The sequence below is a fragment of the Platalea leucorodia genome, assembly GCF_965183815.1.
Source record: "Platalea leucorodia genome assembly, chromosome: 4".
Lineage (NCBI taxonomy): Eukaryota > Metazoa > Chordata > Aves > Pelecaniformes > Threskiornithidae > Platalea > Platalea leucorodia.
Window position 1 is genome coordinate 114293233 of NC_138826.1, and position 16186 is coordinate 114309418.

The following is a 16186-nucleotide window of genomic DNA, read 5'->3' on the forward strand; positions in this document are numbered from 1 at the left end:
ACAAGTGGAATGTGGCCTGAGTGAAAACAGGACTCAGATGTCTTTTCTGTCACACTTAAAACTACCATAAACACTGTGCACCAAGAGCATGGCAATGTTAGATGGTAGCTTACATCTCTCAATCCACAGTTCTCATAGAAGTATGAAATTGCCATGTTTCTGTAAGAAAGTAAATCGGAGAGAATCATGTCACATTCTTTACAGATGTAGTCATGTGTCAAAGTAAAACGCCAATACGTGAATGAGTGCTAATTCCCGCAGATAAATTTCTCTTACTGCTAAAAGAAAGCAAGAGAAATCAATTACCAAAAACCGATCGTGATCTCCAGTATATTTTAAGGACTTCTCAGACATCAAAAGTGGGATTCACTTGTCCATATGTTAACATCAGTGGACATGTACATCTGAACTACGTATCTAGAGTCCCTTAACAGTCAATAGAAAGAAATAGGGACCACACACTTCCTCCTTATACGGACATCTGCAAGTGTCTGGTTCTCCATTGACTATAAAGAGAGTCCTGATGATAGGTTCAGTATGTGTGTATACTCTTTTCCTGCAATGGACCATTCACAGAATCAACACCACTTTTTAATTTTTAGTTCTTCACCCTTACATGTGACGTATAATTCTGTGGATCAAGAACTTATTTTTTCACTTATTACAGTTGAATTTAATCTCTTTCCCAATTAATCCCCATCTGTCCCAGTGCTGTTACAATGCCATGTGGAAATAAATGACGCTGGACAAGGTCTTCAAGCTGTTTGTGTTCGTCTTTCCTTTAGTCATATACAAAAATTACAAGGAGAAAGTCTTATGCATCTTAAGCAGCGTAGATCCCTGTGACATCTATGCCAACCGATTGCAACTGATCTCTCTGATATACAATACAAATTTGTCTAAGATGATGAAGGCAACTAGTCTGTATGCAGATAATTTCCAAGGCTGTTGCTAGAGTATAGGTATAAGTTTATAGTGTGGTCCTTTGTTTAGTGGTAAATAGTCCTTTATTTCTTGGTTTCACTTTTGCACAATTTGGCATTCTGGAAAGCTGAGAGATGTCACCTGGCAGATAACATCTTTGATACATTTCTTCAAAGTGTTATGTGCTTTTAAATTTATGTTTGCTGCACAGCTGAAATTCTGGGAACAGACTGTCATCGCATTCTGGTGCCATCTCACCCATCTACTTTGCAGTGAGCTGCACCTAAAGCTGACGTGTCTGAGCTCATATTTGGCCCCTGAAAACCCATTTGGTCACACAATGTGGCCGAATTCTAAGTTTTTATTTTTATTATCTCAATTTAGGAACATAATATAAATATTCTGATACACCAAGCTGTAAGAAAGTCAGGTAATAATGATAATTCACTGACAGTTTGGGAATCTCATCTTCTTAAGCCTATGTTAAATTATTAATCACTTCACAAATTCGAAAAGCTGCTACATCAGACTTGGCAAGCCTACTTTTGCACTCATGATTCTAGGTGTGTACATTGTGTAGATGTCCAGTTATTTCTTCATTGTCTTCAACGAAATTTAAATCTTCATATGTAAAAATACTGTTGGCAACTATAGTGAGCAAGATCTGGTCTAGATTCAACACTCAGTTCTTATTTCTATTTTTATCTCATTATCTTGAAAAAATCAATACTAAGAATTTTGTTTTTATGGAAGAACTTATGTTTTTATGTAATTTTATGTAAAATTTATGTTTTATGTAAGAATTATGTTTGAAATGAATGTGTATTGCTGCAACCATTTATATTTTCTCCTAAACCAGCATACATTCTGTTGGACTTAAAGAAGATCTAAATATTGTATAGGATCTTGTGTCAATAATTCGGTTTATTTTTACCTTAAAAAGTTACTATGTAAATACATCACACATGAAGTTATTTGTTCGTGATAAAGGCACACTCTTGTTTCCTGTTGAAGTCTGTGGTTTTCTTATTTTCTGGTTTAAAAAAGGAAGTGGTTATCTAAGTAGAAATGCTACAAAAACCAGAACCTTCTTCTGCTATATTATTTCAGCTATGTTTATGCAGTATAGTCTGTTGTATATTTTATGTTTTTATAGTTACTATCTCAACTCTATTCTTCTGTGTGTTGCATAATTTTGTTCTTGTTGCTAAGCCATAAATGTCATCAACTATACATAAAATTTATGTATAGTTTCTCAATATGGGAGATTCTCAATTCCTTTAAAAAAATATTAAGTTGCATTATATTTTTAATTAATAAAAGGCAAGTGACAGAGTTCTTTATTCTTCCACATCATTTGTGACGAATTTTAATATACCATTATACAAAAGTTATAATGTAGTAGTATTGAGAAGGCATACACAATGATTTCTATAGCATAAAGAACAGGTTTATATGTTGGGCATTGTATATGAATTTTCATACTGTAATTCCCTTTAAGACTTTTTCATAATAATCAATCTATTTTACTAACAGCCTTTAAGATCTGTTATTCAGCTATCACCACATGTGTAAGTTCCTAAGTATATTATGAATACCAGTCTCCTAACATTGACAGACTATTACAATTTGTTGTTTCTGTGAAGCTAGACTTCGGTGACACAAGTCAGATCAGATAACTTGCAGCTTGTGTATCATTAAACAAGTTGCTTCGCATCCTGATAACACTACAGCAATAGCAACATGCAATTCAGCACTGGGTAGGTGTCTTGGTATTTACCAAGAACTTAAAGGTGTCATGTAGCCCAGACTGGGCCTTGTCCTGGTGAGTGCTTCCCTGTTAACGGTCCCCACGCTGATTCAGGTCTAGCCTTCGGCTCTTCTTAGGATAAAAAGGATTCCCTGTCTCTTCACTGGTTCTAGGAGGTGCTAGACAAATATATCAGACTAACTAACCGTCTTTCATCTGGTTAAAATTAGATGAGATGAATCCCACTCCAACTCTAAGTATGCCGAAAAAACATCAGATTCCACTGCTCTCATGGCACCATAGGATAATTCAGGTTTGAAAGGAACTCAGGAGGTCTCTGGTTCAACCTCCTGTTCAAGGCAGGGTCAACTAGGAGGTCAGACTAGATTATTCAGGGCTTAGTCCCATCTCATCTTGAAAACCTTGGATTAAATATCATAGGTAGGTAAAGAATTATAAATACAAAGCTTATGCTTCTCATTGCCTAGTTCTAAATTTTTCTATTTAATGTAGTTTACAGGAAACTGAGATCCAGCTGTTGCAGGAAGCCAAACGTCTTAGTGTAGAACTGGAATAACAGCAACATGAACTGGAAAAAGCAGAAAAGTTCCCTGAAGAATCCTCCAGTGAAGTTTCCCGAATAAGGCAACAACTTCTTAGTTGCCAAAATGAATACAATGCTATTAAAGAAAGAGAGTATGAAATTCAGTTCAAGATGGAATGGTAGGTGATAGTGGTCAAACGCTGCTAATTTTACCATAGCTTATCTAGAAAGATAAGAGCATAGAATATAATTCAGTCTTCTCTCCATCTTACATGGACACATTTCTTGATGGCTGTTGTTAAACAAATTGCCACAAACTTTCCCTAGTAACAGCAACATTTCAGTGATGAATAAAATTGCCCTGGTGTGAGGTTTGTAGATTATTTTAATTTTAGAGCATGCTACAGTGTCCTTTGAAATGCTGTTTAAAATGTACTACATTGCATGATTCATGTTTAGGTAGGCAAAATTAACAGGAACAATTCTCGTCTAGGACACCTTTAATACAAATTATTAAAGTGTCTCAGAGACCTGGTGACTGGAATTTTATGGAAACAATGTCATAAATAGACCCAATGCTATTTTTAACATCAGAGGCACAGTTTATTCAAATTTTTCTATTCAGGTATTTAAAGGAGGAGAAGTATTTGTATATTCTCATGTCAGAAAAATGAGAAATTTGCTGTGAAAGAAGTGAATACTTGCCATTTCTATAAAAGGAAAAATGTCCAGAATAAGCTTGATACTGTATATATTTTAATTATCTGCATATATGAGTGTGTTGTACTTGAAGTTTTATAGTAAAATTACTAAAAAATAGTACTATTGCATTTTTAAAAATATGTACCTATGGAAATGAAGTCATATTTTCATTTTGTGGGGTGCTTGCTATTTTTAGCCATCTTCAATCCAGCCATAGTGTAGTTGGTGTATATAAATGCAAATAAATGATGTCAGCACCTCAGCAGTTAAAACTGTTTTTCTGCAAGGAGAGCAGGGGCACAGTACAAACTGCATAGAGCAGATTTTTCTGGCAGTTCTTTCTTGATTTCTTTTTTAGAGCCAAATGTTTGCTCTAAGAGAGAAAGAAACTTGAGAAAGAAGCAAATTGGGAGTGGGAGAAATAAAGAAACATGGAAAGCATCTGGAAAAAATTATTTGCTATGAGATAACTAAGCAACATGAAGTTTCCTGAAGTAATTATTAAATACAGAATTTATTGCAATTTCCCAGCAGTCCAGAAATGAGCTCTTCAAAATATCATGCTTTTTACCCATTTGTTCTCGTATCTTATGAACATTTTTCACTGATTTTGCATCACTTTTCCAAAAAATCATGGGGGTTTATATGTTTAGAGGATATTCACTCATACTCTATTTTCTACCTCTAGTCAAAAGGAGATTTCTGTCCTACACAAAACACAGTTTAGGTAATTTTTCGATTACTCTTGCACATTTACTGCATTAATTCTTGTAAATGAATTGAATATCCTATCTTGCAGATTAAAAATACACTGTTTGGGTCAGCCATACTGTGAAAAATGTTCTTTCACTTTAATAAGAAACTTCCCCTGTTTGGTCTTACGTATTGCATGAGATCAAAACCAGCTGTACAGTCTGACCAGAGGTCCATATGGCGCAGTATCTAACAGTGACCAAAAGTGCAGCCCTCAGCCATTAGTGATGCAGGGATTTCATGAGCCAAACACAGTCCTCTGTATTTAGGAATCCTCAGCTGACCCCTCTTCCTTGAACTTCTCCCGTCTCCTCCTCAGCTACACAAACTTCTGGCATTGCAACACCCTGGGCAGTGAGTTCCACAGATTAACTATACAAGAACTGCCACCTCCTTTCGTTTTGAACCTGACTCCTACCAGCTTCGTTTCATGCCCTGTAGTTCTTGGATTGGATGAGACAGTGAACATCCGATCCTCTCTTCATTTTCACTGCTGCAGGATGGTTTAATAGATCTCTTTCATATCCCCCCCCCCCCCCCCCCCCCAAATTTGCCAACTTTCTAAACTGAAGAGCTACAGATTATTTAGTTGCTTCTTGTTTGAAATCTGTTTCATGCCTGGTGGTAGCATTGGGTCTTACGTGTGTTGTGGGTGTGGAGTGAGGAGGATGTGCCTTGGTTACGTGTGGACCTGTTTATTGGGAGAGAAGATACTGCTTTCCAGGAATGAGAGGGATTTTAATGTTGGAGTATGTGGAATGAACAGGGATGGCAGAATACATATCTATTTGGGGAACGGATGAGTGAATGTAGTGGGGAAATGAGCAATGAGCTATGAAGAAAAACAGGTAACGGCTGTGAATATGTGTCTGTAAAGAAGGGATGGGATTGGTGCCTGTGGAAGGCAGTGAAAACAAATGTCCAGAAAGAGTTGTGAGTAGCAGGTGATCTAATAGTAACACTAATGTAAAATGAAGATCTATATGCTTGATGGTTTTATGCAAATAATAAAGCAATGTCTTCTGAAATATCTGTGTGCATGGGGAGATAGAGGGGAAGCTGCATCAAAGATGTTGTAAGTTTGCTGTTTGCTTGGTTTCCTTCATTTCTCAGGATAGAAACTCATGGTCCAACCTCTCTTGGCCCTTGATCTCTCTGGAGCACAGTTTCCCTTGTTGTCCAATTGTGTTAATACAGTCCAAGCTCTGCTTGGCACTTACAAGTAAACTTCTCTTTGGGAATTATGACTAATGGCTGTTTAGTCTGAAAACAAACCTATTGCTTATTTACCTTCTTATGTATAGCAGGCAGGAACATGGAGGGGAAAAGCTTTTGAAGGGAATATCTGTGTCTCTTATCTGTTGCTTTATCCTTTCCTTAGAAGTCTGGGATCTTGTCTACTCAGAAATACTGCTGAGCTGGAAGTGCGAGAGCCTCTTCTGCTTCCCTGTTTCTGCAAGCCTTTCTTTCCCTGAAGCATCTCTGGTCTCTGCTGCCTTCACTTCCTCCCTCAGTTCACTTTCTCTGGCAGCTAAGGGCACTTAGCACCACTTTTTGCACTCAGATTTAAATCTAACAGTAAACAACTTCTCTTGAAGAGTCATATGGATATACCATAACATTAGCAAAGTTATTTTTTGTCTCAACGTCCCTTAGTATCCTCTGTTCTCTTTTCCATATTTCATTTCCTATTTGCTTGCCTCTGTAAACAATTTTTTTTTCCAGATCAGATACTTTTTCAACAGCTGAAGGTGATATTTCATCTTCTGTTTTAATTCTGTAGTTTTCCAAGGAGTATTCAACATTCCAAGAGCAAATTTAAATTGCTTTCATCACTGTAGTATCAGCTGGTTTTCAGAAATTTCGTGACTTTTTTCATAGCTTGAATAGGTACAGAGGTATTCAGAAGCAGCTCTGATGCACCTTAGCTGTCAGGGAAGTCACCCTGAGGGTGATTGCATGGGTGTGGTGTACCCCCACTGTCCGTGTGTCCCTCCTCTTCTGGTTTGTATTTCTGTTCTCTTGTATGGTTGTACTGGGTTCGTTGCTAGTGTGTCTGCCCATGTTCTCAGCACAGGAGGGGAGCAACAGTTGGAAGGATTTTACCGAGGTTATAACGTTTGGGTCACTGCCCCAAAGTCAGAGCTGACCCCAGGAGTATTCTTCCTCTCAAAAACTATTAGGCAAATGTAATAAAGTAAGAGGAAAAACAGTGATCCCAATTCAGTTCTGGTACAATTGCATTCAGGGCTGTGAAGTTTCTTCATATAATTGGGACTGAACGTGCCTCAGTAAATAAGAATATAGACCAAAAAATCAGATTAGCACAAGAACAAGGAAAAGGATCGATGTGATCAGCAAGAATTTGTTCTAGCTTGAGGAAACTTCTCATTTGAATGTCCATGTAAGGCTTAGAGTCCTGGTTTGTGAGACAAAATGAAGAAGAGCTGCTTTTCTTTATCAGGCAATAGTATGAACAATAGTTTATTATTGAGAAATAATAAATTTATCATCTAAATTAATTTGTCATCTAAACTATATATTTAAAAGTAAGCAATTAATTTGAAATGAAATTCTCCATAGCAGGAGTTTGGGAGGTTCAAGGTGCCTGATTCTTGAAAACAAAATTCTTTTAAAACCTAGCTCCAATCTGCAGCCCTCACAGTCATTTGTGCAGGTAGCAGAATGGCTAGTCACTGAAGTACTGCATGCTATTGCATGTAAGTCAGGATTGCAAAACTGAGTTTGTCCTTGTAGAAGCATTGCAAATATGGAAAATTATTTCAATGCTTGTAATTATTTCAGGATTAGTCACTCGATAATTAAAAAGTGAAAAGTTAAGCTTTTGCCCATAGTTTTTCTAGTAAAGAATTACAAGTCATAAGCAAAATAAATTGAGTTGCAGTCCAAGTTGTTATCAACTGGTCTTGTGACTGCATTCTCCAGTACATACAAACTAAGCACAGTGAAAAGCCTTACAGGAATCTCGTGTGGCAGGTTGTCAGCTGTGATATCTTCTACTTGTGGTCACTAGATTTTAGTTGTGAGGTGCTGGACGCCTTCTATGGATTCCTCAGCAATCCCAGCTATGTGTCAGAGTAGCTGAAGGAGTTCTCTTTCTTGCATGATGGGATTAGTAATGATAACAATGTTCTGGCTATTTTGTGAGCTGAGGAACTGAAATGGACCTCTGTTGACAACTACCGCTACATTTCTTAATCTCTCTGACTTAATTTTTGTATTTCTGTGTCAGTTTGCAGCTGTAGACATCTCTCAGGGAAAAGTCCGGAATGTATTTTCATTAACGGTCCAATTTTCCAAGTGCTTTTTTTTAACTCATTACATCTTCATCCATGATAGCTTTTCATGTACAGTACTGCTATTAAGCTTCACGTAAATAAGCCAAGCAATGTGAGAAACATTAATGTTTAAACTTTAAGAGTTTCATCTTCTTTTCGTTATGTATGTCATTATAGGTATAATAATAATAATAATAAAAACCACATGATGCTGAAAAATACACTCATCAAAGAAGGTCTGTAAAACAATGGGAATTATAAGTGCCTAATGCCAGTTGCAGCTATTTTGTTTGTTGTTGTGCTTGATGTCTAAGTAATTAATAGGCAGTCATGAGGCTGATGTCCATATATCACAGATTACAAGATTCAAATGCTAAATGGAAAGATCAGATTTTCTCTGCTTACCTTACATTAAGCTTCTGCGTCCGTATAGCTATTAAATCAGAGACTGAACTTAAAATCTTTGAAGAATCTGATTTGATTTCTTAATCTGTGTTAATCATCCTGGTCTCCCTTTACAGTCAATGGAGGGAAATATGTTATCTTCAACCGGTAATTTATCTCTTCCTAAAATAGGTACCTGGGATGTCAGCTGACCTGCCCTTTGGCAGATCCTGGTTGTATCCCCGACGGTAAGGAAGCCTGGGGATGTTAGCATAGGGGTACCTGTCTAACTTTTGGATACGGGCAGCTGGACCAAACTCATTGCTCAAAAGGGAGAGATTTAACTTCTTTCTTTTACCCCCTTTTTCTTTTGGCACCTTCACTGGTTTTTGTGTGGAAGTAGTTGGTCTGCCAGCCCTTAAGGTAACTTAACTTGGTGCTTGCTGTTCAGTGTTGCCTTTGTTTATGTCACAGAAAATGAGGTGTTCAAATCGTTTTACAAGTCTCTGTTGTGAAACTGGAAGGGCTCCGCGGGAGTCTGTCCTCATGAGTAAGGAATGTGACAAAACAAAAACAGTGTCAACTTTGGTCTCCCTCCTGATTTGGGGGATTGCTCTTTTGATCGTCTGGCATGATATTAAAGAGGGCACAGCACGGACTGACCATGAGCAATGCAGTACCTTTATTTAACCTCTTTTTGTGGCAGTCAGACAGTTACAGGTATTTGTGCAGAGTGGACATTCATTGTAATTAGTGTGATTATGCCAGTCCCAAGGATTCCAACTAGGAATCCTGCCAAAATGTGTTGGGGATATGAATTGTCCTTATTAACTTACGTATACGTTTAGACAACCTGTTGGTAAGTGAAAATATTTTGTTTGGCCCGCATGTCACTCCAACACAATACTCAGTTGTAGCTTATGGGCACAGTACACAGGAGCAGACCAAAGCTGCCATCGCAGAATCGAAGTAGCTCAGTTTTCAATGCAGATTGATCCCTGTGCTCTCCTTCATTGACTTTAAACAGTGGAACATAAAAGGAGTAGTTCCTGAGCCCCATTGCAGCAAAGAAGAAATCACCTTATGGTGTTTCCTTCTACTCGGATGTACTTGTACTGTACACCTGCAAAATACTCCATGAGGCTGGCTGCTAGGAAACTCATCTCTCTCCCCATGACCACCACCTTCTGCAGCCTGAACCACCACCACCGTGCAAAGTGCTAGGCTGCCGCTGAAAGGTTTCAAAGGAAAAAAGCAATACCGATCAGCTGCCTATCTTCTGTATCCACCACATTCAGAGACAGCTGTAATAGCTGCTTTGGGTCGTGGGGGTGCCCCAGGACTCCCTTGCCATAGTTTATAGCTCTAAGTGACACAGCTATTTCATGAAAGCCTGTCCCCTTCTGTTAATGCTGCCCTTATTTAGAGAGTTATTGATTCTAACAGACTGCTCTGAGTCTCAAGGTAGCCTGACCAGCACATCCTCAGCTGGAGTTACAAACACAACTTTAAGTGCTGAAGTTGATTTTTTGCTATATCTGGGACAGAGAATTTGGCTGTTCCACCTATTCCCCAGCTGCAATCTTTGCTCCTTTATAGCCTGAGACTCAGAAATGTCATCATAGATACTAATTACATTGCAAGAACCTGCCTCCTTGTTCCCAATCAACAGCAGAAGGACTTAATTAAGTTCAGTTTGGTTGTGATGGCATGCAGACTGCTGGAGCCCTTTTACCTCCTATAGGTGCAGAATTGTTCCGTGCATGCACTGGGGATGTATTGACGTATTTCTTCACTAAGGTTAATTTTATATTTGGCACTGTTTGCCTACCTGCCACCCAAAAGCTCCCTATTGTAAATCTAACAAAGTTGTTAGTTCAGCTTCACTTTTGTAGTCCCTCCTTCATCTTTCTCAGGGCAACATTACTAAAAATACACCCAGAAGATCTAAGAGCTTTCCTATTTTTTCCTTTCCTCCTTCCCTCCTTCGGCATTTCTCTCTATTGTTGCCTGAAATTAAATTACAACATAGTTTTGGATATAGGTTAAAATCACCATGGCTATTCAATTTAGTTTTCTACTGCACCCCATTGACTTAGTCTACATCGCCTGTCACTTTTCAGGATTTTTTTCACAGGAACCTGTTCAGATTTGAGGAGCTTCACTTAGAGTTGTTTACAGTGTGAATATGTGCATGAGCAATCACTCAAAGGAAGAAGAAAGTTTCTCACTAGCAACTGCACTTTCTTTGATGTGTGATGTCGCTGTGGGTATTTATAACCCACCTCCTCTTTCCTTTTGCCTCAGTTTTCTGTGTTAAAATTTTGTGTTAAAATTTTGTTTTCTGAGGTTGGGAGGAACTGTGGGTGTAGGGTGTAGGGTGCCATCTGACCTGTTATACTCTGCTAGTATAAAAACAAGGGTGACTGAGGCATAAACGTATCCCTGCAGGAGGTGGTAAGACTAAGAAGAATCAGGTTCAAAAGTTTAGATGTGTGCACTTTAGAAAAAACCTGCATATGTACAACCTGTCTTTCAGGACTTCCAGTTACCAGTCAGCAACCTTCCTTTAAATCTGGACAACTTTCAATTGTCCCTGATGATAATTTGCCATACATTTTAGTCTAACACAAGTTAGGCTTCCATACTTTTTTACCATTTACTATATTATACTGATATTTATTATATTACTAATATTTTTAGCTCTGCTTTGATTTTTGTGTAGTTTGCAAGAAGAAAAAAGGCTTCTGGAAAATGAATATGAAAGAATTCCAAAACAAAGGGTAAGTACAAAACATGAGAAAAGCCATGTTTTATGTTCTGTCAGCTAACATATAAAAACATCAATGAAAATGTTTTCACAGTGTGTAGCTCTAGAGTTCATTTAAAATCTGGAATACGTAGAAAAATCAAGAGGTAGGTTTTATATTTTTTTATATTACATCATTCAGGCTTGATAACTGTAGGGTGAGCAATGAATAACTGATTCAGAAAAGATACGGATTTTCTTGAGTTTACTCAAGAAAATTTTTTACTGCGAATGGGTACTGCATGTAAAGATAGCTGCAGGTTTTCGGTTCTAGGATGTGAGTATGGAAAATACATTTGCAGTCATAAATCCTGATGAATATATGTGGTTTTGTTGGAAATAAAATTCTGCTGGTTATTGATAGAAGAAACACACAGCTGGTAAAAAATTATATTTCATACCTCGTTGTAAAAACGTTACCATCATTCAGTGTTAATGATGCTTTAATATCACAAGCTTGCAACATGTAAAAGGGAAAATAAAATTAATCTGATCTTTTACTTAATTTTTAAAGGAAACAGATAAGAAAATTAAGCAATTGAAAGAAAACTGTGATGAGCTCTGCAAAGAAGTAATCCAAAGGAAAGCAGAAATTAATGCAATAAAGGAAGATGTTTCATCCAAGCAAAAGCTGGAGTTAATAGATAAGAAGGAAATAGAAAAACTTCTGGAGAAGCAGGCTAATTTAAAAGTAACACAAAATTAATTGTGTGTATGTATATCTGTGTGTGTGTGTTTGCATGTATGTGTACACTGGGGTTGTTTAGCCTGGAGAAGAGGAGGCTGAGGGGAGACCTTATTGCTCTCTACAACTACCTGAAAGGAGGCTGTAGCCAGGTGGGGGTCGGTCTCTTCTCCCAAGTAACAAGTGATAGGATGAGAGGAAATGGCCTCAAGCTGCGCCAGGGGAGGTTTAGGTTGGATATTAGGAAAAACAACTTCCTCACTGGAAGGGCAGTCAGGCACTGGAACAGGCTGCCCAGGGAAGTGGCTGAGTCCCCATCCCTGGAGGTATTTAAAAGACATGTAGATGTGGTGCTTAGGGACATGGTTTAGTGGTGGACTTGGCAGTGCTAGGTTAATGGTTGGACTTGATGATCTTAAGGGTCTTTTCCAGCCTAAACGATTCTATGATTCTATATGGGTACATGCTTTGTCCAAGGAAATGGTGAATCTTCTGGGTGTTATTTGTCATTCCAAATTCATTAGATGGCATTACGTTATATATTACATCGTTTTTCAATAGGTGTGAACATGTTGCTGTGCCATATCCATTATTACTCCTTTAGGAAATAATAAGAATCATGGGTTTGATTAAAAAATTGTTTCTATAATGACGTTTGCTATATTGTGTTATTGTAGGCTAATCTAACATATGCTCAGATCCAAGTTAATACAGATTTATACTGAGAATTAAAAAACATACCCAGGTCTTTCCTGCTTTCCTTTCCATGGTATAGATAACAATCAGATGTATTAATAATATTTAAGTATAATTCTTATCTTGCAGACATAATGAAATGGTAAATATCTATGTTTAGTTTCAAAAGTAGCAGCTACAATTCCCTGGGACAAGCTCAAGTAATTTGAAAATATGTTTCTTGCCCATTTTCACAGCAGTTTTAGGCGAGTATTACTTCTATGAAATCTCACCAGATTTTGAGCCTGTTAATCTAACCTTTCTGTTTTATCACTAGGATGAGCTAGTTAAGATCCTTGGTGTTCCAGCACAACTTGGAAAAGAAACTGAAAAGATAAATTGGAAAAAAATGTATGCTTTTAATAAATAATTCTTTAATATATAAATGTATAACTTATTTTCATCCATTTGTTGCAGAGACAGCTGAGTATAGTTGTTGATTAAAATTAGCATCAGCATTTAAAAAAACATCTGTAATCCACTTAAAATCCATGCACTGCACTGAAAAATATAGTATATGCAGTGAAACATTGTAAATTTAAGTACAACAAAGAAAAATTTAGAACAAAGCTTGGTCAAAAATTGCTTAATTGTCTTACTGTGCTTGCTGTGTTACTATATATCAGAACAACTTAGTAGGTTTTTAATGGAAAATAGTGTTACTGTGTAATCTAGTGATTAGGCATTTTTATAGTTTCTAGTCCTCAGTGACTGTATATTAACTTATCTGTGTTGGCTTCAGTGAAACTAGCAGCTTTCACAGCTAACAGTCTGGCCTGAGCTAAATAATCATTTTCCCGTGGTACTTCTGTACCAGTTTTTTAGTCAGAGGTGTGTTGCTGGAAGTTCCTGATGTGAATTCTGGTCTCTAGTATTCCAACTGGGAAAATGTAAGCCAGTAGCCAGCCTTTTCTTTCTCCATTATGCATAGTCGGGTTTTTTTCTCCCCTGAAGCATGACGTGCTGCTTTCTGTATGTGTAAAATCTAATTAGTACTGTGCAGTTTCAGCCAGGTCACTCACAGATCCAAGTGCCTTCCAGATGAACAAGGGTTTTTGTACCCTATTCAGGCACAGGGTTACACTGAAGTTTCTGTGCCTCCTGCTTGCAGTCCCTGTTTGTAATATAGAAATTGTTTGACTATGTTAAATTTCTCAGTTTTTAAACTTGTATAATGATTGTCTTCTACATTTTCCCCACTACTCTGCTTAATGCAACTCTGCTATCATAAATGTAAGAAGTTTTTCCTATAGTATTACAGAGAAGCAATTTTAAAAATCTAGTACATTGTGTAGTTTGTTATTAATGAAGCATGTAAATGAGTCTTTCTACTTGTGTTGCATCACAGAATGAACTACCTAGAGTTTCCAGCCTTGGCAATAATATTTAGAAGTGTCACACCCATGTACCTAGTAATTTTGACAGAAATCAGTTTACTAGAAGTCTTTTTAATATTGTCATGGTGCTAAGCCCCCTGTTAGTCCCATGGCCATCTTAATTTTATTGTTGAACTGTATTGGCATTTGAAGCTTTTCACTGTATGTAGTCTGCTTTCAAACATATAATGTAGATAATTGTGGTGTTGAAATGATTTTGTGTGTCCATCAAAACTTACATTTTGCCATTTAAATAAGTGCATGGAAATGTGAACCCCTACTGTTTTGTTAAAATACATCCACAGCGATGCAGAGAAGAAGAAAGAAGCCCTTAATGAGCAAATAGAAGAGTTGAATGGTACCCTGAAAGCCATTGAAAAAAGGACCCAAGAGATTTTGCAAGAAAGAGAAGATGTAATGAAGGAAGTGGATGGGAAACAAATTTTGCTAGAAAGCAAAGAACAAGAATGCATTACTTTGACAAAATTACTAGAAATTAGCAGAGAGAAGGAATCAGCAGTCCTATCAGACAGGTTAGAGTAGTAGACATAAGCCATATAGTATGAGTGAACAATTCTGTGTTTTCAAAGATCTATTTCTTTTTTCTTCTGTATTGCTTATGTTTTCAAGTTTTATGCTGCAACTAGTGTGGACTAGAAATTATCAATATCAGACTTGTTTTTGCCTTCAGAATTGTTTATATAAACTACTGGAATCTAGAATCTGGCTTGAAGAAGAACATCAAAAAGCATAAGCATTTGATAAAATCCTGGGAAAGTGAAACTGGATTTTGCTCTGAAAGGGAAATCTTTTAGAGGGTTTCTCTCTCCAGTGAAAATATATTTCTTTCCTTGTAACCCACAGAAAGTAAATTGAGCAAGAAAAAAAAATGTCAGTATTTTCATTTTCAAATGAGGATCATAGATTTCTGCGCCCAGGTACTCGTGAATTTCAGTAGGGACTGGTTACTCGTCTCTTTAATATTCCCTTGAATTATGAGCTTATATATACTTGGTAAAGTAAAATAAACTGTTAGGTTGATTGCAAGCTTCAAATGATTCCTTCTTTGCAGAGGAAGATGTATAGTTGTAATCATGGCCATATGCTCAGCAGCAATGCTTTTGCCTTTAACATTTTGTATTAAAGGATAGTGGCACTTTAAATTGAAATGTTTGAGTGAAGCGAACATGTAAATATTCCCTCATACTAAAAGACGTGTTTTCTTCTTTTTATAAGAAATAGTTTCTCTGGAATTTTTAGCATATATTAAGAACAGGCTGTGAGACCTCAATGACGTCATTAGGAATATTATCATTGATTAAAGTTATAAAAATGCTACCTTTTAGGTAATTTATGTCAGTAGTTTTTGAGTTTATCTTTCTGCTCAGCCATAATGATGCAGTACTCAAAACCCATCAAAATGATCATGTCAGTTTGCATACATGTCTTGGTCAAGTTACCTGTTTCTAAAATTCTGTGTCTATCTATGTAGAGCAGCTCTGGAAGATAATTTAAATAAATGTGTCTTGGAGAAAAAAAAGCAACATGATATTCTCATTCACAAGAGAACACAGAAAGACAGAGAACTGAGAAATTTAAAAAAGATGGAGTTACAACTGAATATGATTTATGATTCTTTGGAACAAGATAAGTCACGGCATAACAGACTCAAATTGGAGGTCTGTATGAGTACATTGATTATATGGATTCGAAATTTTCTTGTAAGAAATCTGTCTATGAAATCTTTTGACTGGTTCTAAAAGGGGGAAGGGGAGAAAAGTGTCAACAACACTACAACTGACAAAGAAATCTCTAGGTGCTCTGGCTGTAATAAAAATACTGCATCAAGATATATTTGGGCTATTCTTAAGAAATGGATTTTAGGGTGGGAGCATCCTCTCAAGGAGAACTGGGAGATTATATTGACACTGTGGCGTCATGTCTTCCTTTAAAGTACTGTGGGATTATGGTCATTTTATGAGTGAAATAAGATAGCAAGTTGCCCAATGGCATAAAAGAAATTTGTAGCAGACAAATAGAGCCAAGTACTGCCTGACTCCCAGATGATGAAAAGAGACATCTTAAAATTTGAAGGTTGTTTGTACATTACTGTAAACAATTTATAATGTATTTAACATTATTCTAGGGGACAGGAAGCTGGCACTATAAAGTTTTGTATTAAATGACATGACATAATTCCCTATGTTCTCTTCCTTTCCACTCAG

At 37.0% G+C, this 16186-nt stretch overlaps 1 protein-coding gene across 1 annotated transcript in view; it reads left to right on the plus strand.

Annotated features, from left to right (window-relative positions):
• Nucleotides 1–16186, plus strand: part of CCDC146 (coiled-coil domain containing 146) — a gene marked incomplete at its 3' end in the record, with an annotated part of 83304 nt that overhangs the window by 44611 nt on the left and 22507 nt on the right. Inside the window, 7 exon segments of the mRNA XM_082310991.1 lie at nucleotides 3188–3248; nucleotides 3252–3397; nucleotides 11082–11139; nucleotides 11680–11856; nucleotides 12863–12936; nucleotides 14267–14494; nucleotides 15454–15640. Coding sequence (XP_082167117.1) covers nucleotides 3188–3248; nucleotides 3252–3397; nucleotides 11082–11139; nucleotides 11680–11856; nucleotides 12863–12936; nucleotides 14267–14494; nucleotides 15454–15640 — 931 coding nt within the window.